This window comes from Drosophila busckii, chromosome 3R, assembly GCF_011750605.1.
Source record: "Drosophila busckii strain San Diego stock center, stock number 13000-0081.31 chromosome 3R, ASM1175060v1, whole genome shotgun sequence".
NCBI classification, from domain to species: Eukaryota; Metazoa; Arthropoda; class Insecta; order Diptera; family Drosophilidae; genus Drosophila; species Drosophila busckii.
This window is the reverse complement of record NC_046607.1, coordinates 6334907-6354258: the sequence shown is the minus strand read 5'-3', so window position 1 is coordinate 6354258 and position 19352 is coordinate 6334907. Positions and strand designations below refer to the sequence as shown.

General features: G+C 44.4%; 6 protein-coding genes across 8 annotated transcripts; 4 read left to right on the top strand and 2 right to left on the bottom strand.

Annotated features, from left to right (window-relative positions):
* Positions 1–22: 22 nt before the first annotated feature.
* On the bottom strand, positions 23–9247 carry LOC108602875. 3 transcript variants are annotated; one of them, XM_017991164.1, is made up of 15 exons: positions 8068–9247; positions 7920–8003; positions 7674–7864; positions 7452–7613; positions 7240–7385; positions 6550–7144; positions 5702–6487; positions 5607–5633; positions 5293–5373; positions 5118–5230; positions 2633–5062; positions 1808–2569; positions 877–1745; positions 483–711; positions 23–420 (listed from the first exon to the last, which is right to left on the bottom strand). In XM_017991164.1, exons 1-15 carry the CDS (start codon positions 8716–8718, stop codon positions 74–76), a joined length of 7473 nt encoding a protein of 2490 aa, XP_017846653.1. In that variant the 5' UTR covers positions 8719–9247; the 3' UTR covers positions 23–73. The 3 variants fall into 3 exon arrangements, with proteins under 3 accessions (XP_017846653.1, XP_017846654.1, XP_017846655.1); XM_017991165.1 differs by having other exon boundaries at positions 7674–7852; XM_017991166.1 differs by lacking the exon at positions 5607–5633.
* A 921-nt stretch (positions 9248–10168) lies between these two features.
* On the top strand, positions 10169–11878 carry LOC108601846 (L-dopachrome tautomerase yellow-f2). The gene is made up of 4 exons (XM_017989793.1): positions 10169–10380; positions 10439–10849; positions 10903–11561; positions 11628–11878. Exons 1-4 carry the CDS (start codon positions 10230–10232, stop codon positions 11766–11768), a joined length of 1362 nt encoding a protein of 453 aa, XP_017845282.1. The 5' UTR covers positions 10169–10229; the 3' UTR covers positions 11769–11878.
* A 61-nt stretch (positions 11879–11939) lies between these two features.
* On the bottom strand, positions 11940–17262 carry LOC108603155 (flocculation protein FLO11). The gene is made up of 8 exons (XM_017991711.1): positions 16942–17262; positions 16657–16877; positions 16045–16586; positions 15935–15986; positions 13268–14698; positions 13065–13206; positions 12846–13004; positions 11940–12783 (listed from the first exon to the last, which is right to left on the bottom strand). The coding sequence occupies exons 1-8, from the start codon at positions 17134–17136 to the stop codon at positions 12568–12570; spliced, it is 2958 nt and encodes a 985-aa protein (XP_017847200.1). The 5' UTR covers positions 17137–17262; the 3' UTR covers positions 11940–12567.
* LOC108603156 lies at positions 14810–15984 on the top strand. Its single transcript, XM_017991712.1, has one exon. The coding sequence runs from the start codon at positions 14876–14878 to the stop codon at positions 15917–15919; it is 1044 nt and encodes a 347-aa protein (XP_017847201.1). The 5' UTR covers positions 14810–14875; the 3' UTR covers positions 15920–15984.
* LOC108603157 (UPF0692 protein CG33108) lies at positions 16458–19342 on the top strand. The gene is made up of 5 exons (XM_017991713.1): positions 16458–16494; positions 17412–17652; positions 17713–17957; positions 18706–18802; positions 18860–19342. Exons 2-5 carry the CDS (start codon positions 17422–17424, stop codon positions 19079–19081), a joined length of 795 nt encoding a protein of 264 aa, XP_017847202.1. The 5' UTR covers positions 16458–16494; positions 17412–17421; the 3' UTR covers positions 19082–19342.
* Positions 18139–18643, top strand: LOC108603158 (U6 snRNA-associated Sm-like protein LSm3). The gene is made up of 2 exons (XM_017991714.1): positions 18139–18199; positions 18253–18643. Exons 1-2 carry the CDS (start codon positions 18179–18181, stop codon positions 18541–18543), a joined length of 312 nt encoding a protein of 103 aa, XP_017847203.1. The 5' UTR covers positions 18139–18178; the 3' UTR covers positions 18544–18643.
* Positions 19343–19352: the final 10 nt, after the last annotated feature.

Here is a 19352-nt window from a genome sequence, read left to right as displayed (position 1 = left end):
TTATTGTGTTATATATGAAGCATGCTCTGGATTTTCTTTTTTAAATTTTACTTTGCTGTTGCAACATTTGTGTTTACCACCAGTTAGCCCCACTAGCCGCATCGGCCATAGCTGCATCACCGCTAGCGGCAGCAGCTCCATTGAGCAGAGTGCACTGCTCGGCAGCATCCGTGGCCGCGGCAATTTGCAGTGCGCTCATATTTTGTACAAACGCCTCGAGCGCTACATTTTCGTCATGGCTATAGGGTGAAGTGCGCTGCGGACTATGCGGACTGCGGCGCAGAAATTCGTTCAGCTCACTGTTTGCCTTTGTGCCAGATGAAGGATCAAAATCATAGCCAAAAGGATCCGTTGCAGCCGAGTTGCTAGCCTGTGGCAAATGTGACATCAAATTTCCTGGTGCAAACAAGTGGGTGGAATCTGCGCAGAACATAACTGATGAATTGCTTGATTGAGATCAGAGTTTGAGTTCATGAACTTACCATTGCCATAATCGCTGGCATTCACATTGTCACAATAGCTGGCATTGGAGCTAACGCTACCCTGGGAGGGCTGCTGTTGTTGTTGTTGTTGCTGCTGCTGCTGCTCGTATGCATTGTTGGAACAGCTTCGATTGCCAAACACTGTGGTAATCTCCACATGATGTGGCGATGGCGATGTGTTGTTGTTGTTGCGCGTAAAATTCGACTCCGATATGTTGTGTATGGAGACCTAGAAAAAGTACAAAGACATTTTAATTCATTGCTAAACATAATTATTATTATAACTATTAATTATGCTTAATTCTTAAGAGGAATAAAATGAGAAATATTTCGAAATTTGGCTCTCAGCGGGCATATGACTTAGATTCGACCATTTGCCTTGATTAAAACACACCTCGTTGTTGAGATTTTGACCCGGTATCAGATTCTTCAAAAAAGAGGCATCATCATAGCGTATGACACCGGTGTTCGGTATCCCCTCCAGATAGGAATTGAAACCAGTTATAGTGGGCGGTGGTGAGTCGTCGCCACAATTATGATGCATGTGACAATCAGACGCAGCAGCGCTGCCAGCAGCTGGAGAGAACACCTCAAAGCCATTGTAGTAGTTGGACTGTTGGTATTTTTCCTGCAGCGGACCACCACCAGCAGCAGCACCGCCATTACTACCAAAATCAGCTGACGCCGGCTGGCCAAAGCTTGACCATTGGCTTTGATCTTTGGTCTTTTGCTTTAGCTCGCTGCCAATGGCCGATATACATTTCTGTTGCTGCTTTGGACGCGCTATAATTGCTGCATCGCCCACCAGTCGTCCTGCAGGAACGGCTGGTCCAACATTTGTGCAGCTAATACTGATATTATTGTGCGTATCGACGCCACTACTGCCACTGCTGCTGCTGCTGGCGCCGCTGCCCGAGCCACTGGAAAAGTATGAGAAATTGCTGGGTGCAGCAACTCGTGCAGGATTGTTGCTGTTGTTGTTGTTGGGTGGCGATGGCGACGGCTGCTGCTGTTGTTGTTGTTGCTGCTGCTGTTTCTGTTGTGTGGCACGCGCCGCCTCCGCCACCGCCTCCTGTGGCGTATAGTAGCTAACATTGCTGCCAAATTGGCGATAGCCGCCCATGGCCAGGCCATTGGTTACAGCCTGATGCAGCGCCGGATTGCGGATGGTAAACATGCCGTTCTCATTTTTAATAATTGCGGCCGGTTGATCCATGGGCATGGCGGCTGCTGCTAAGGGCAGTCCAACGCCATAATTTCTTGCTGCAAGTTCAAAAAGAATTCATTAGGTGATCACATTTCAGTTTCTCACATTTTGCTCCTACCTGTTGGAATGGGAGTCGGAGTGGGCAGTATGTTGCTGGCAGCATGTACAGGAGCACTGGCCTGGCCTTGATGGAACATCGGATTTCGCAGCGTTATAATATTGCCAGCATTGGCTTCTACGCTAGGCTGGTTATCGCGTGCGCCAGCAGCAGGGCCAGAGGACTGCTTAGTGTTAGTCTGACTACCGCCACCACTAGATTTGCCACGATTTCTTCGGCGGCGACGTGATGATTTTCCACTGCCAGCAGCGGCGGCAGCGGCTGCAGCTACATTGTGGTTAATAGCAGCCGTCTGGCGATCACGACGCGGATTTGCCTCCACCATAATAATGCTACCATTGGGATCCATGCCTGCGCTGCCTGGATAAAATCCGCTCATAAAAGGCGGCGGCTGTTGTAGTTGCTGCTGCTGCTGCTGCTGGAATTGTTGTTCGGCCAGTGGCTTGGAAAGTCTGCGTATGGATTCGCTCTTCTGACGTAGCTGCTCGCTTTTGGCGGGATCTACTTTGGTGAGCGTTATGCCTGGTGGCAGCGCTAGATGCTCAACTTGTACGCCACGATTCAGTTGATCCATGATGCTGCAGTTGTTAGCCGATGACTGATTATTGCCTTGGCCCTGGCCTTGGGAAATGTGCATCTGCTGGAGCTGCTGGCTAAGCGTACTGGCATAGCTGCCTGCATGCGGTGGTACAGCCGGAGGTATGGCCACTTCGTGGGGATTAAAAAAGCCCATGTGCTGTGGTATGCCGTAAAGATCATCCGCTAGAGGAAACACCAAGCAAAGTGTTATCAATCAAAGGAGTAGACTCAGCATCGTAAGCTTACCTTGCTTCGGTGCCCGATGTCCGCGTTTGTTTCGTTGTGAACGCTTCGAAACGTTGTTGTCGCCCACTGCAGGAGCTGCAGAAGCACGTGCTGGTGCCGCAGGTGTTGTGGTTGCTGGTTGCTTAGACCGTGCACTGTTCCGTCCGCCACGTGACTGCTGCTGTTGCTGTGACTGCTGCTGCTGCTGCTGTTGTGACTGCTGTTGCTGCGTTCCTCTGTTGCTGCTACCTTGCACTTGACTCTGCTTGGTCTTACGCCCTTGCTCCTGCATTCCCGTTGACCTTGACTGCGACGCTGCTTGCGGCACTGCAGCTCTGCGTTGCGTCTGCCCGGCCGCTGATTGCGACTGCCTGGTGTTCAGCTGCTGTGCCGGCTGCGCTGCTTGTGTTTTTGTGTGAAGCTCATTTTTGGTTTTTTTGCTGGACGCCGCGGCTGACGTAGACGCTGCTTTTGGGTTTACTGTTGCTGCTGCTACTGGCTTTTGTTTGTTGTTGGTTGCAGGTTGGGGCTTGGGCGCAATGTTAACCTTCGCAGGCGGTGGCTTCACAGGTGCCAAGCTGGCATCGCTTTCGCTGCCTGTCTCCCATTCGCCTTCAGAAGAATCCTGCACATGCAGCGACTTGAACGGATTGTTGTCCAGTTGTCCCTGATCGACGGGCGGCTTTAAGCGTTTCTTGGGCTTTGCAGGTGCGGCAAGCGCAGCTATGGGTGGGTTGGTCTCTCGTGGCAGTGGCAACGACGCAGGCTTGGGCTGAGCAGCAGCCGCAGCTTTGTTTGCCTGCTGCTTGGCTTTCTTGCTGGATGTTGTACTGGCTTTGGGCTGGACGCTGCAGACTGAATTCTCTCGAGTGTTGACAGCGCTGCTTTGCGGCGTCTGCGTATTGGAACTATTACCGGAGCTTAAGCTGGCGGTCGCAGCAGCTGCTGCTGTCTTTTTTAGCTTTTTATGCTTGGCCTTGGACTCTTGCTCAGCTGCCGCTGCAAGTGCCGCTGCTTCTGCCGCTGCTGCTTCTGCAGCTGCTGCTGCTGCCGCTGCACGCTTGGCCTCCTTCTTCTTAGCCTTGGCGCTCTTTTCGGGCATGACGTCAACTGTTGCTGCTGGGTCATCTGACGTTGGCGCATGCGCCGTGGGGACCATGTGCCCATTGACAAATGTATAAAGCAACTTGTCCTCATCCGGTGAGCTACCCTTGGCCACAACAGTAACTTGCTGCTCGCCGCCAGCGCTGGGCAGCTGAACTCTTCGTATGGTCACAATACGCTTGGAGGGATCGGCAGTAATGGCATTGGCTGCCATGGCAGCAATAACATCACGTGGCAGTTGTTGTGGCTGCAGCGGCTGCTGCGACTGCAACTGTTGCTGCTGTGGCGGAGCATAGCAGACGGGTGAGTGGGCTGGAAAGTAGGCTGGCTGAAAGTTGGCATAAGCAGTCGGCGGCACCGGCTGAGCAGCTGGCTGGACAACTGGCGTTGGCTCCGACTGTCCATTGAGCAGCTCCTCCAGCTGCGCCATCTTAGCCAGCTGCTGCTCCTTAGTGGGCAAATACGAAAACTTGAAATCACTGTTGGCTGCCTTTACTGTAGCTATAAGCTCCAGTATAACCGTCTCCACCTTGCCCTTGGCACGCTGTAGATTCTTAATATTCGCCTCCAGTTCGCCAATGCGCTTCTTTTCACGCTTGCGACCGCCAGCGGCCGCCAACGTTTTGAGTTCGTACTTGTCTATAAATTCCTTGAAGTAAATATCTAAGAACTGGCTACGCATATCTTCCAGCTCCTTGATGCGCTTCTCCTCCTCCTTGCGCTGCTTTTGCTTGGCCTTCTTGGCGGCTTTCTTGGGATTCGCTGTCTGCGGCTGCTGTGGTTTACCCTCTATAAAGTTGAGAGTTTCGTGTATCCAACGCTTTTGATCTTGTTCACGCGTGTAGCTGCCCAAGAAGTCGGCAAAGTCCTGCATCATGTCCTCCTTACTGTAGCTGCCCATCTCAACTGGCTCCCCCGACGCTTGCGCTTCGGTATGCAGCTGTATGCTCTTGCAAAGACTGTCCAAGCAAAGCAAACTATTATCACTATCCTCAATGCCATCGCCTATCTCGCTAAGCGCAGCTGCTGCAGCCGCTGCCGCTGCCGCAGCTGCAGCAGCAGGATTTTTACGCGCCGCCGCCTGCACCTGTGCCGAGGCCGCAGTCTTGAGTGTGGGCGGTTGCTGCGTTAGCACCGTATCCTGACGCTTGGCAGCCGCTGGTGCATCCTTCACCACTGATGCTTCCTGGCTGCCTTTGGTTTTGCGTTCGTTTACAATCTGCGTGAGTTTCTTGCGCAGACGATCGCGTGTTTCATTGAAACGCGCATGGTTGCATTCCTTCTTCACACGCTTCTTTGAGTGATTTTCCTTGCAGGGCTCGCCAATGTCGGCGTAATCCGCACAGCCTTGAACAAAATGAAGACAATTAATATGGGCAAATAGGCAAATGGAGCTGCTTACATTTGCGCATCTTTTCCTTGCACTTCTTGGAGCTATTCGAGTCTGTTTGTGACATGTCATTAGCTTTGTTCTTGAGCGCCAGGTTGCCGGTGCTGTCCGGCTTGGTGCGTCGGCTGCAAAAAAACACCCGAAAGAACATTAAGTTTAATTCAAGTAGAGTATTATTACGGCTTACATCATTTGCGAATCATGCAGCATCATTAAATGGTCCACGCCAAATTGCATTTTTTCAATGTTAGCATCGCCCAAAGTAAAGCTGCGTGGAGAAAGAACAAGTAACTCAATTAATAACTACTTCTGTTAGCTTAAAAAAGCAAACCAAAGCTTGCTTAAGGATTCGTTTTTTTTGTTGTTGATAAACAGTTTATGTTTAGCACCTGTTGGCTGCATAATTTACCAACTAAATCTTAATAAATGTGTTAAATTATGAATTTTATAATAAATAATAAAATGTATTTATTATAAATATAATTGGAATTTCCAACTTACTCATCTGTTATTTTAAAGGGAGAGTAACTGTTGCATTTGAAAAACAGAAAGCAATAATTAATAATTTATTGAGAATTTAAACATCTTAAACTTACCCAATAACCTGCGCCAGAAACTGCTCAAAGCGACCATCGTCCTTGTCACCCACAACACTATTGACGCGCAGGCGCAAATCCCCTTTGATCAGCTCGAGATGTTTGTAGTCGGTGGTTGTGGAATTGAATTTGACAAAGAAATTCGCATATATGGAGAGCACAAAGGTCCAGTAGGTCTTGTAGACGTAATGCTGATTCTTGAGCTCCTGCAGTTCGGCGGGACTGGGTGCCAACTTCCGATTAAAGAACATAAGCGATGGCAGCGTTGAGCGCAGTTCGTCACGTGAGAACGACAATGGCTGAAAGCAGCGCAGCAAATGTTTGGTGAGCGGTGGCGACAGCTCATTGGCCAAAATCTTACGCGCCAACTGACAGGCAGAGACGCGACAGTGTTCACCGCAAAAGTATTGCGGATCAACTGTGTCGTGGCGATATCGTTTGCGTGTGGTTAAATGCTGAAACACTGCCCAGGCAATGTGGTAAGTGGTGCGCAATGCAGTTTCCAAATCAGGACGTCGCAACGCCGCGCTGACTTCATCATTCGGCTCAACGGTGCGTCGCTGACGTTGAAAATTGGCGTTTGCAGCAGCAGCAGCTGCAGCGGCGCTTGTGCTGGCTTCAACATTGTGTTTGGCCTCGTCACTGGTGCAGGTGCTGAGTATCCTGGACTTCATTAGCTTAGCATCCTTCTCAACAATATTTAGCGTGGTGCATTTGGCGCAATAGCCTGCCATTCGTGGCATCATTGGTGTGCCCGCTATGGAGCAAGTTATGCATTTGCAGTTGCTAAAAATAGAAAATATATATATTAAAATGTATTTTGCTTAAATTTATAATTTATAATTTACTCATTATGGTGTTCCAGCATTGCATTGCATTTTTTGCAGAGATCCTCATGCACCAGCTTGTTGGGTGGATCATAAAAGCCATCGGGCCATTTGAGTTTAGTGAATGCCATAATATTCTTCCAGGCCAGCTGACGATCGACAATGCGTTGAAAGTCTATGAACTCATCATCACTGATGTCTGGTAGCGTAAATGAGGTGGCATCCATAACGACTTTGTCGAATATGTTATACACATCCAACAGGCCAATGCGACGCTCATGCTCCGTGGGCGACAAGTTGAACTTGTTTAGCTCGATCCAGACATCCGTCCAGCGGCGTTCAATGGAGTGCATATGCTCATCGAATAGCATGTAGCGTTTTATCAATGCATTTGTCTGTGTAGCGCTATCGACATCGTTTTCGTTCTCCTTCAGCGAGAGGATGCAGGCAAGCATTGTGTCGCCAAGTGGATTGAACACATGTTGTTGAAACAGTCGCTGGCACAAGAGCACCCAGGATAACTTGAACTTGCGCAGAAAGTCATTTTCGAATGCAAACAAGCTGAGCGAAATCTTTTGCGAGATGCAGTTCAAGTCGGAGTAACCATCGAGCAAATCTGAAAAAAACACGTAAGTAAAGAAATTAATATTTATGCAAATATTAAAATTAATCAGAGCTACTATTATGCTGTTTTTATCATCTTCAACCTACACATGAGCATCTTTTCGGCTGAAATTTTTTCATTCTCCTGCACATTTTGAGCAATCTCAATCATGCCCTCGGAGAACGCTTTAACAATGCACTCAACATTATAGGCGAGTATTTGTAGCAAGAGCATCGGATTATTAGCCATTAGACTGCAAGCAAACAATATAATATTTATTATTTTTAGAAAAATCCCAATACAAACAGTTTGTACTTACATGGCGCTAAATAGCACTAATATCATATTATCAGAGATCGCAGTGTCATCAATAAAGTCAAGATATTCGGCATTCTTATCGTATAGAAAGCCGCTGGTAATCCAATAGATTTGCTTATTAGACTCAAGCAGCTTTTCAAATTTATTATAGGCAGCATCATTTCTAAAAAAGGCTGCCATTAGTCTGGTTTCAATTGCAAGTTGCAAGATTAATAGAACTTACTTTAGCATCGGACTGTACGCTTTGATGAGCACATCGAGCAGCATGACAACCATGTGCGCAGCCTTAAATTGATCCATCATGATAGCCATGATGGTTTCGCGATATTCGAGACATTCCTTACAGGAACAAAATGTGAAAAACTCATCTGTGCGATGTTTCACAAATATCAAGGCAAGATTCTGAAAATAGAGCTGCAAAAGTTTAAGCTACAGCAAGACTAACTGAACCATCCAAATGCATACACACCGTAATTGCACGCAATTGTCCATCAGCATCACGCAACGGATTCTTTGGATCCTCTGAAAATAACCGCATATTTTCAATGGCCATCTGTAAAATACGAAATACATTAATCGTATTAATCGTTTATATGCAATGCACCTTGATAACTTACCAAGTAGGAGCGCGTTTCATCATTTGGATCGGGGTTTTGTGACTGACACTCATGCAACAGCTTATCACTCAGCTCCATTTCCATGCAATTATCCTCGCGCAGACCCCATTGAACCAGCGAGACAACCTCTTTGTAATTCATTTCAGATTTTGGCGCTGGCGCATACGGATCAAACGCTGGCAGTGCCAATATTGTATGGAGCGTATTGATAATATTGCCCTCTGGAAAGCTAAGGCGTTCCAGCAGCTGACAGGGCGGCGGCGGCGGCGTCGGCGATGACGACGACAGTGATTGCTTGGCATTTGGCGGCAACTGTTTTTTGGCGCTGAGCACCTCACGCATTGCCGCCAGTGCATCACATTTCAGCGGCGCTGCTGTCGATAGTTTCATGCTTACATGATAGCAAGCCGCTGCATCCAGTTCACCATTGACAACAGCCTCGGCGGCGGCAACTACACTGGCATCTAAGTTCTTAAGCGCGCCACATTTGGCTTTAGATTTGGCACCCTTTGGCTTAGTGGTGCCTTCCTCATCATGTATGCAACAACTTCTGCACGATGGTACTGCAGTAGTGGCTGGGTCACCTGTCACCTGTAACGCGTTGGGCATTGCTTTGATGTACGTTAATACCTCATCCAGCTTTTTAGACATTTGTTTTGCTTGCTACTTTAAATTATTATATTTAATTTATTGTTGTTTACACACTTAATGTGAACAAAAACCAGCTGCCAAAGTTTTGCTTTGCTTTGCTTTGGTTTTTTTCTTGTTTGTTTTTGCTAATCTTTAGCGTAACAATAATTTGAGTATGCGCGACGCATTATTATACAAATCACAGATGCACTTCCGTGGTGGAGACACTTTCACTCGTCTCCGACCAGCCGACCCGTCGTTTTTGCCCTCGCTTCTGCTGTTGCTGCCTGCTTAGTGTATATGCGCTTGTGTATGGATGTGTGTGTGTATATATTGTGTGTGGCAGCAGTCTCTCATATACATAGAAATGAAAAGAACGCAACGCGTTTTTTCCCCAACGCGCGCGCCGCCAGCGAAAAAGAGCGCGGTTTGCTTGAAGTCTCTGATATGATTTGATTACCTATAGGCTTTTCAAGTTCAATAATAATGCACTGCACTAGTGTGTATTTATATTTGTTAAACAACCGATTTGTTTGGGGATTTGGACTTTTCGTTTGCAATTTTTCGTGGTGCAATTGCAGCAATAACACTACAGTGTAGCCAATTTAGCTTTTTTCCCGCCAGATCTGGAGCTTACAAGTGTTGATTGCGGCTGGCGGGAATTTTAGCTCTTTTAAAATTTTAAACATCAATAACGTAAATACTGTCACACTGAGTTTATTAATACTTTGTAACGTTGTGAATAAGTTTGACGAAAAATCAAATTAACTGCTTGCCCAGCAGTATTGAGCAGTATTTTAGGCACGTTAAAGTTGGCAACTCTGTAACTGTACCATCTAGTGATGGACAAAAAAACATCGAAACATCGATGCATATTTTGTTCGTTACTTTTTCAGCGCTGGCATTTACTGAAACAAATTTTAAAAATTTAAAAAAAAAATTTAATTTTTTTCAATGCACTAAAAAATGTGATTATTAATAATTAAAACCTCCATAGTCATTTGATTATTAAAAAAGAAAAAAGCTTGTAAATTTTTTAAAAATATTCGTGAACTTTTAAATATCTTCAGTACAATAAACGTTTATCAAATGCAAAAAAGGTGAAAGCAATGATAATGTGGATCAACAAAACAAGTTTTGCGAAGAGATGGCGATCATTATGCGATTTTAATAAATTTTTATGCTATATTTAGGATGTTTAAATGTGTTTATTACTTTGATAACACGAAATATATAATAACCAATTATGAAATACAGTACAAAAAATATATCATAAACTTAAGTAATGTGTCATATACCTATTTCGGAAGAATTTTAAATATTGATTATTGAATATTTGCATTTATAATTAAATCTGAGTACATAATGAACACAAGTTTTTTGCTTAGCGAGAGCAACTTATCAGTGAGAGCAGCTTATACGCTAGAGCTATATACAGAGCTTTAATCAGCCGTCAGTAGTGAAACGTCAATAGGAGTCACTAGTTGTGCGGTCCGTGACATAATATTACAATTTTTGTAAAACGGAACACAATGATATCAAGATTGCTATTTTGGGTCTTGGCCTTGCTGGGCATGATAATCTTTGTACAAAGCGATGGAATGGTTGAAGTCTTCAAATGGAAGCAAATGGATTTCAACAATCGCGGAGAAGCACGACCATTACGCATGCCTGACTCGTCTGGCAAGTCTAGAGTAATGTATGTTCAGAGCGTTGTAATTGTTTGTTTCCCCTTGAGCAGCTCCCCTAGTATTCCCAGGGCGCTTTGGACGGGAAAAGAAAACTCAGGGCAAATTAGAGGTGAAAACTTCTCGAGATACACCTATCGGCTTTGCAACACGTAGCGGAATAAATCAAAATGATAATAACAGTGCCTATATACCCTACAATAATGTGCCCATGGGCGTGACACACTATCGAGGCAGACTATTTGTCACAATGCCGCGACGACGCGTTGGCATACCATCAACCTTGAACTTTATAGACTTGAAACGCGATGGCGGCCAAAGCAGTCCCAAGCTGAATGCCTATCCCAATTTCGAGTTGAATCAATTTAGTCGCAGCGCAGAGAATCTAGTATCCGTGTATCGCACAACTGTGGATGCTTGTCAACGCTTGTGGTTCATTGATACAGGCATGTTGGAGTATCCAGGTGAGGATCAGCTTAATGCATTAAAAGCTTGTACTAAGCAGATCTATTTACAGACAATCGTCAGCAGATCAAACGCCCTAGCATATGGGTGGTAGATTTGAATACTGATCGTGTGCTCAAACGGTTTGAAATTCCCGAGAGCATTGTAAGCACTGGACGTGGGATGGCCAGCTTGACCATTGACATTGCGTCACCTAAAGCCTGTGGAGAAGCTTTCGCCTACATACCCGACTTGGTCAACAGTCGTTTATATGTGTATAGCCTGGCAGCAGATCGCATGTGGTCCTTTGCACACAACTATTTCAACTTTGATCCCCTAGCTGGTGATTTGCATATAGGTGGACAAACTTTCCGCTGGGATGATGGCATCTTCTCCACAAGCTTGGGTCCCATTGAGCGTGACGGCAGCCGACCTCTGTTATTCCATGCTATGGCCAGCAACAATGAGTTTGCTGTCTCAAATCGCGTGCTCCAACAGGAAGCGAATGCGGCGCGTTCTGATCATGGAAACGATTTTCGTATCTTGGGCAATCGTGGAGAGCACAAGCAGTCCACTATGCATGAGTACGACCAACGCACTGGTGTTGTCTTTTATGCGGAAATACAAACAAATGGCGTGGGTTGCTGGAACAGTCGTAAGCCTTTCACGCCGGCGAATCATGGCATAGTGGCTGCAAATGCTGATACAATGATATATCCAAGTGATTTGACGGTTAGTTGCTACAAGAGCTACGTGAACTCGCACAGATTCACACGCTAATGTCGTTTTTCGTTTCAGATTGATGAGGATGGCGACATCTGGGTAATGACAAATTCAATGCCTATTTTTATTTACTCCACCCTAGATGCCAATACTTTTAATTTCCGTATTTGGAGGCAAAAGGCCGTCGAAGCCAAACGCAACACGATATGCGAATGAATTTCAAAACCTCACTTCTCTGAGAATTCCAAATATACATACATAGAATAAGATCTGAAATGATAATAATATAATTATAAGCATAAAATGCTCGATTAAACGTTATTGAAACGACAAGTTTATATATATGAATATATATTGAAAAATATGGAAAACAAATTATTGGTAATACACTTAAAAACAAATTAAAAAGCATTTACAAATTGTAAGTGTATTTGTTTTTAAATTGCCTAAAATTTGAGTACTTCTGTTTATCACATCTGAAGTTTACATAGATGCTTTGTCTTTTTTTATATACGATATATAAAATACAAATGAGAAACGATACAAAATTTAAAAATTAAATTAGAGGCACTCTAATATTGCATAAGGATACTAAGTTGCACAGGTTGCTTTTTTGTTTACGAATACTTGGAATAATGTGAAATTATAAATTGTTCGTAGCGTCAATACTTGATTTTGTGTAAATTTTTGTTTATAATTTTGTTGTATGCATGTGAGATTTCAATAGTTTCTTCCTAAACAACTACTTATATAAAAGTTGCAAAAATATATACGATTTTATATCTGTTATTTTGTTTGATGTATAGTTACTACATATATAAAAAGATGACTATATGCTTGACCTTTACATTGGAATGATTAACTGGCCCTGTTATACAAAAATATATATATACGTATATAACATAGTATAACAGTTGCTTGGAAGTTACATTGCTATAAAAATCTATTACTATATATCGGTGTTATATATAAAAAAGCGACCACTTTTTAAGTGAGGCTGTAGCCGTTTCTTCTACTACTGTACAAGGTAATCCTTATAGCCGCGCAACGATTTAAGTTGCTTCTTCAGTTTGGTTATCAAATCCGACGGTTGCACCAATATTGATATGTCTCTGCCTACGGAGTTGAGTCGATCGCGTATTTCAAAATCCTTAAAGAATAGATTTAATGGACGTCCGTTGATTTCGGTTAGTATCCAAAAAGTTAGCGAGCTGCCATCACAAGATTGCGTCTTTAAAAAATAAATCGTTTTTATTTTATAAAGCATGTGGGAAATATATTTTTACGCTTTACCTTTGGTGGCAGTCCATGACGCGCTGCCAGACTATTGGGCACCACATCAACTATTGTGGAGGTATTTCCGTCGCGTATCAAACCCAAGCATTGGCCATCGCGATCTCTGCGTATAGCGTAAGCGCGTCCAAACGGCATGCGGCGCAGCAGCACTTCAACCTGAAAATATCAAATATTGTAAACTAATTCTGTCCATGAATATGAATAATAAATATTTACAAATAGCGTATTGGTGTTGCGTATTATTTTATTTGCCTCAGCAGCGCTGCTAATGCTGACACCCGCAATAGAAAGTAGTTGGTCGCCAATGTGCAGCGCATTGTACAGCACCGGATGCTCCTTCTGCTTCCAGCCAGCAATCCTAGTAGAGAATTTACATATTAGATTTTTAGCGGTTTGACAGTGAGTGTAAAGTCACTTACCAAACGCCACCAAAGGCATCCACCCAGGCTATAGAGCCCACGCAATCCTTGCGTCGCAAATTCAGACGCACGCCTCCGGGATGCATAATCTCACGTCTTAGCTGCATAACTTGTTGCTCGCGCAGCGTCAATCGCTTATTATTGGCACTGCTGCTGTTGTTGAGTTGACTGCCAGGGGCCTGTGGAGGTGATTGCATGCGAAATGCGGCAGTAGCGACTGCAGCGTTGGTGCTACTGCGTGCGGCAACAAATTCATTGTTGTTGGCGCCGCGCGGACTGTTAGTTTGATGTGCTGCGCCACGTTGCAGCGGCGCTTGAGCATCTGAAGTGGATGAGCTGCGCCGGCGCTGCTCCGAACTATCAGCGACACCATTGCGCAGCACCACATTGCTGCTGCTGCTAGTGGCAGCACTTTCGGGTAAATTATTGTTGGCATTGGCATTGCTTGAAGTCTTGCTGTTAGTTTTGGTTTTTAGTGGCGTATTGAGCAGCTTCAAATAATGAAAGTCCTTGCGACTGGGACGGGTGCCAATGACCAGCTCGGTTAGACCACGCGTCAGCTGTGGCATGGTGCGTGGAGTGCGCGGCGCTGGCGAGGCAACATTAATGCAGCGACGCGGCAGCGCTGGACTGCCATTTGCTAACGGCGCTGCATGCTCGGTCACATTGTTTTGAGTTTGATTGTTGCTGCTGCTGTTGCTCGTTTGCCGTTGCTCCAGCGCTGGCGTGGTACTGCTGTGGCTACTTATGGGTATGCTGGAGGAGAGAAATACCTTCTCATAGTGCACATTGCCGCTGATGACTTCAGTCTCCTGCGCCTGTGCATTATTGATGCGTATATTGGTTATGCCCGAGCTGTTGGCACTCAGTATAATTTTCTTGCCGACTTTGGGGGTCTGCGGCTTGCTGGCAGTGCCACTGGCCACTGCTGCTGGGGGATAACATGTGCCATAGACAGCAACAGTAGTGCTAGTTGACTCATTATCAGCCAGCACTTGCACCTTGGTTGTGTTAGCGGCAACTGCTGCTGCTGCAGTTGAAGTTGTGTAGGCATTCAAATTGGAGCTGCTGCTGCTGCTGGGTTCGCTCAGCACTTGTATTGTATTCAAATTGGACGGAATAATTTGTACATTGCTTTTGTATTCATTTTGCGTTTGCGTTTTTGCTTTTGTCGTTGCATGCGTTTCGGGAAATCGGAATATATCAGCAATTATTCTATTTTTGGGCGGCAGTTCAGGCGCTTGGGCCGTTGCATTAGTGCTATCAATATTCGATACTTCTATAATGGTAATATTATCCTGCGGTTGCTCCTCGGCGGCTGCAACATTAGCATTTACTATAGGGGCTGGTATTTTAGGCTGCGGCGATTTACGTTGAGTACGCTTTGATTTATCAGCAGCACCAGCGGACATTGAACGTGATGTTTGTGGTCTGCAAATAAGATTAATAATTATCAACGTTTGAAAAGTCTAAAGTCTAAAGGGCCTGAGTACATTATAATTAATACTCAGCACTAAATATCAAACTGGTTTTCTCTAACGTAAATACGATATAAAACTTAACATCAGCTTGAACATACATGAATTCTCAATAAGCATATTTTAAAACATGGCTGAAGAATTTGCTCTTAGCGAGGAGAAACTGGATGAACTGTTCGTCAAGGAGGTGCGCAGTGTAACCAAAATTATAGACAAGCTGAGCTGCAGTGATGCCATCGTAACCATGTGCACGCGCTGGTTCCAAATCTTTCAGCAGGCCACGCCCAAAGAGAAGTTTTCGCGCAACTTTATGTTGCTGTTGCTGCACAAGCAGCTTAACGATCGAAACGCTTTGGGTTATCCTTTTACAGATGTGCGAAATTGCCAGCGTGACCTGAGAACGCTGCACCAGATGAGTTTAAATCAAGCCAAGGGCGATAGTTTCTGCAGCGTAGATGACGATGCCTGCGAGACTTGCAATAGCCTGGAGTGGAGCTCAATCGGCAGCTTACGCAGCTCTGAGGTAAGCTGTGGTGCAAGTCACTATATGCGTTTGGAGGATGCTAACAGGCAGCTAATTGAGCAAAATGCCAAACTGTTGAAGGAACTTAAAGCTTGCAAGGCGGAGCTGCAAGAACAGCAGGAGCAACGTGAACAATACGAATCGCTCAAGCAGATATTGAGCAACAAGATATATTTGTATGAAAAGGAGACTAGCTATATGAAGGATATATTTGCTGGTTCTGCAGTTACCACACTGGAAGTTTTTGCTAAGCTGCAGCTGCCACTAACGCAGCCGAATTATTTTCATTCCTTGCTTAGCGTGCTCTGTGAGAACACCAGCGATGAGAAAAAGTTGCAGCAATTAGACTCACAGTTTGCACAATTGTTGCATGCACACATGGACAAGTATATTCACATGCAACGTCCTGCACTAATGCAGCAAGTTGGCAAGGATTACGATGGATTGCGCAGCAAGTTCAGTCAGCGTTATAATGAAGTGTTTAAAGCACAAACTGAAGCGCAGTTGCAATTGTTATCCCTAACAGCTATGCGTTACTTGACACTGCTGCGCAAACTATTCCTAGACAGTTTTAAGGGACAACGCAGTGTTACGCAGGCGGTGCTTAAGTTTTTAAATGACCGTTATAAAGAACTATCGCAAAATGTTTAGCTGTTGCATTTTTACCTTGGTATTAGACGTTCGCATTGCAGCATTTGCTCGAAATTTAAGATGGGATCTGCAAATGTTTGAAATAAAGTTAAATTTAAATTGTGTTAACTAATTTGAGTGTTTACCTGCAGAAACACGTTGCGCTGTTGCAGCGGTCACATCCACACGTACACCATTGCGCAATATAGGCGCTATAGCATCCTCATCAATCAGGCTTGAATCTGACAATACCTCGCTTGCTGTTGTTGCTGTCATTTCAGTTTCTTCAACATGATCTGCAGCTGTTGCGTTGGCAGTTTCGCTAATTTGTTCGCTATACGTACTAATGGGATCTGAGAGCATATTTAGCAAATGCTGTGTTAGCGTATTGGACATGGCCGTCGTTAACGGCGCCGTTGTTGTAGCTGTGGCTGTTTCTGTTGTTACTGGCGCTGATTGCAGCTGTTGTTGAGGTTGTGACTGTTGATGCGCGTGTACACGCTCTACGCCGGGCACTATGGCAGCTGGAACAGGAGGCGGAGCTGGCAGTGGTGATGTAGGATCGCGTGTGGGCAGCAGTGGAGCACGCACTTCAGGTAACTTTGTGTAGAGGTTTTCGCGTGGCGACAGAATTTTCATTTCGCGCAGCTTGGAGCGCAGCGTTTCTACCCATTCTTGCATAGTCTCCCTACAAATATACATTCAAACATTGAAAACATACCAGCATATGTATATGTGTGTGTGTATGTGCAGCATACCATGACGCGGCGTGAAATCGCATCACTTCATTGCTGAGCGTTACCACAAACTCAAATTCATGTGAATTGGGTATAAGTGCATGCGATATATGCAACGTATCCCGCAGCGATAAGACCCATTCGGGCATATGCGCCGCCGCATGCCTTGGCTCGGCATAGCCCTCCAACAGCGCTTCAGTATCATCATGAACACAGAATACCACCCAGCAGCATTCAGATTTCTACAAGTGAAAGGGACGCACTCACATATCAACATTAAACTTAAGCAATTGTTAATTCAATTACCTTGGGGCCAACAATCAACTTTTTGCCATCTGCGCTTAGACCTTTTAGCCACGAGTTCTTGTGTATTTCGCGAAATTGGGCGCTATTATTTGATGCTACTGCAGGTGCAATCGCAGGTGCTGCTGCAGTTGTTGTTGTTGCTGTCGTTGTGCTAGCAACTTGAACTGCTGCGGCAGCAGCAGCAGTGGCAGCCATGGCCCCCTTTCACAATATTGCACACAGCTGCCTGCAACAGAATTTATTTCACATTTCACGCTTGTAAATTGCAATAATTTTAGCGAACTTTGTTTTTGACAACAAAAAAATTAACGAGAGATTGGCAACGACGCCATGTTTGCTTTATATCGATATTTAGTGATGTCTAATTCAGCTTTTTTTGTCGCGGAGATTTTAGCTCTTTTCACACTTCAAGACAAGACAAATTGGCAGCACTGTTATTTTATTATTGTTTTGTTTTAACATTTGAAAAGGCCATTTGCCATGCCTGCCGCGCCACCGCCTCCTCCGCCCCTTCCGTCTTGTGTAAAATGTTGTCCAACTGCTACTACTACTACTACTGTCAAGAAGTGCCAATTGAACGATGCTACATTTTCTCAAGGAGGCTGGGCGAAAGAACATCCAGATATTCTAAAAGCTTGTTTTCTCGCTCGGGTATGTGAAAGAGGTATTCCCAAAAAGTGTCAATATCGAGATATCCGAAGTATAATTCAAGTTAGTACAATTAACTACATACTTCTTATAATGTATATAATAAGACCGAGATATTTACAGGTGGGACCTACCTGTGGCCTCACTGCTCTGAGTATGATACTGGATGGCAGCCCATCAGCTGGGGAATTACTCGCAGACGCGGTTGAACTAAAATATACCCTAAATGGAGAAATGTTCAGTGGCCATAATTTACATAAGCTAACCAATAAGCACTTAAAAATTGGATCTTGCCAACTTCATGAAGGTGCTATAAACTGCACAAATATCAGAGAGCACATACTTTCCGGTGGTTGTCTGCTGGTAGCGTATCCTTTTTCAAATATATATTATGCTTCTTTTGGATAAGCTTTTGTTATGGGTAACACTTATTCGTGTAGTGCTGCCAATAATTCAAAATTGTTTAAAGTGTATACATAACCCTTGTTGTGATAAACACAGTGTCATCCTCGCGGCTCTTCAATTAGCAAACAAATTTGTAAACTAAAAACGTTTTAGTAAAAATTAATAAGTATAACATTATAAACAAATGGCAACTGAAGAAGAACAGGTGAGTCTTACATTTCGAAAGTCATAATATTAAACTAACTAACATACTTGCAGCTTAGTCAGGTTATTTTGCCGGTAAAGGAGCCACTGGATCTTATACGCCTGAGTTTGGATGAGAAGGTGTACGTCAAAATGCGCAACGAGCGTGAGCTGAGGGGACGATTGCATGCTTTCGACCAGCATTTAAATATGGTGCTTGGTGATGCCGAGGAAACTGTTACCACTGTTGAAATTGATGAGGAGACATACGAAGAGGTCTACAAAACTACAAAGCGTACCATTCCTATGTTGTTCGTGCGAGGAGACGGCGTTATATTGGTCTCACCGCCAATGCGTGTGGGCTAACGAATAGTGCTTTTAAAATGTGTAAATTTAGATCGACTGCATTTATGGGAATTGTGTTTAGATTTGTTAATAAAGAACTATAAAGCTCATAGTATAAAGTGTAAATGATTTGCTGGTGCTCCAACTTTTGGTTATCCTTAAATCTTGTTTCTAAACATATAGCTACGATGCCGCTGTAAATCATGAACCCTGTCTGAAGAAAGGCCGTAGCGCTCATTGGGCGCTTATATTAGGCTACCTTATCGATACTGAAGATGAAGTAAGTATCCCTAAAATAGTAGTTTACTATACTCCTATAAACCTATACCTTCCATAGTTTCATGTGGTTGCACGCCATGGCAAAACCCGCAACTTGGCAGTCTGGTCGTTGGCAGCTCTCAGCGAAAGCAACGCCAACCTGTTGGAGTTTGTCACGCCCAAGGGCTACACGGACTGTGAATTTCTGCTGCCCGATGGAGGAATAGCCGGCCCATTGGGTCTCAATGAGCGCTGCATACTACTCCACGAGCTACCACAAGAGATAATTAAATTGCATTAAAAAAGGCATGTTGATAGTTTTGTTATTTGTAATACACATATATATATATTTAATAATACATTTATAAATTACACGCCTTAAAATAATTCACTTCGTTATGTTTCCTCATTTCTTTAGACGCCTTTTTCTCAGCTTTTCAGTTCAATTGGATGAATACATCGGGTAGCTTCTGTATTCTACTTGCCAAATATTGCTTGAGTATACTACAAATATACGTTATATGCGTTAATGTATAGTATATGTATATATATAACTTTTCCAATAAAATTTA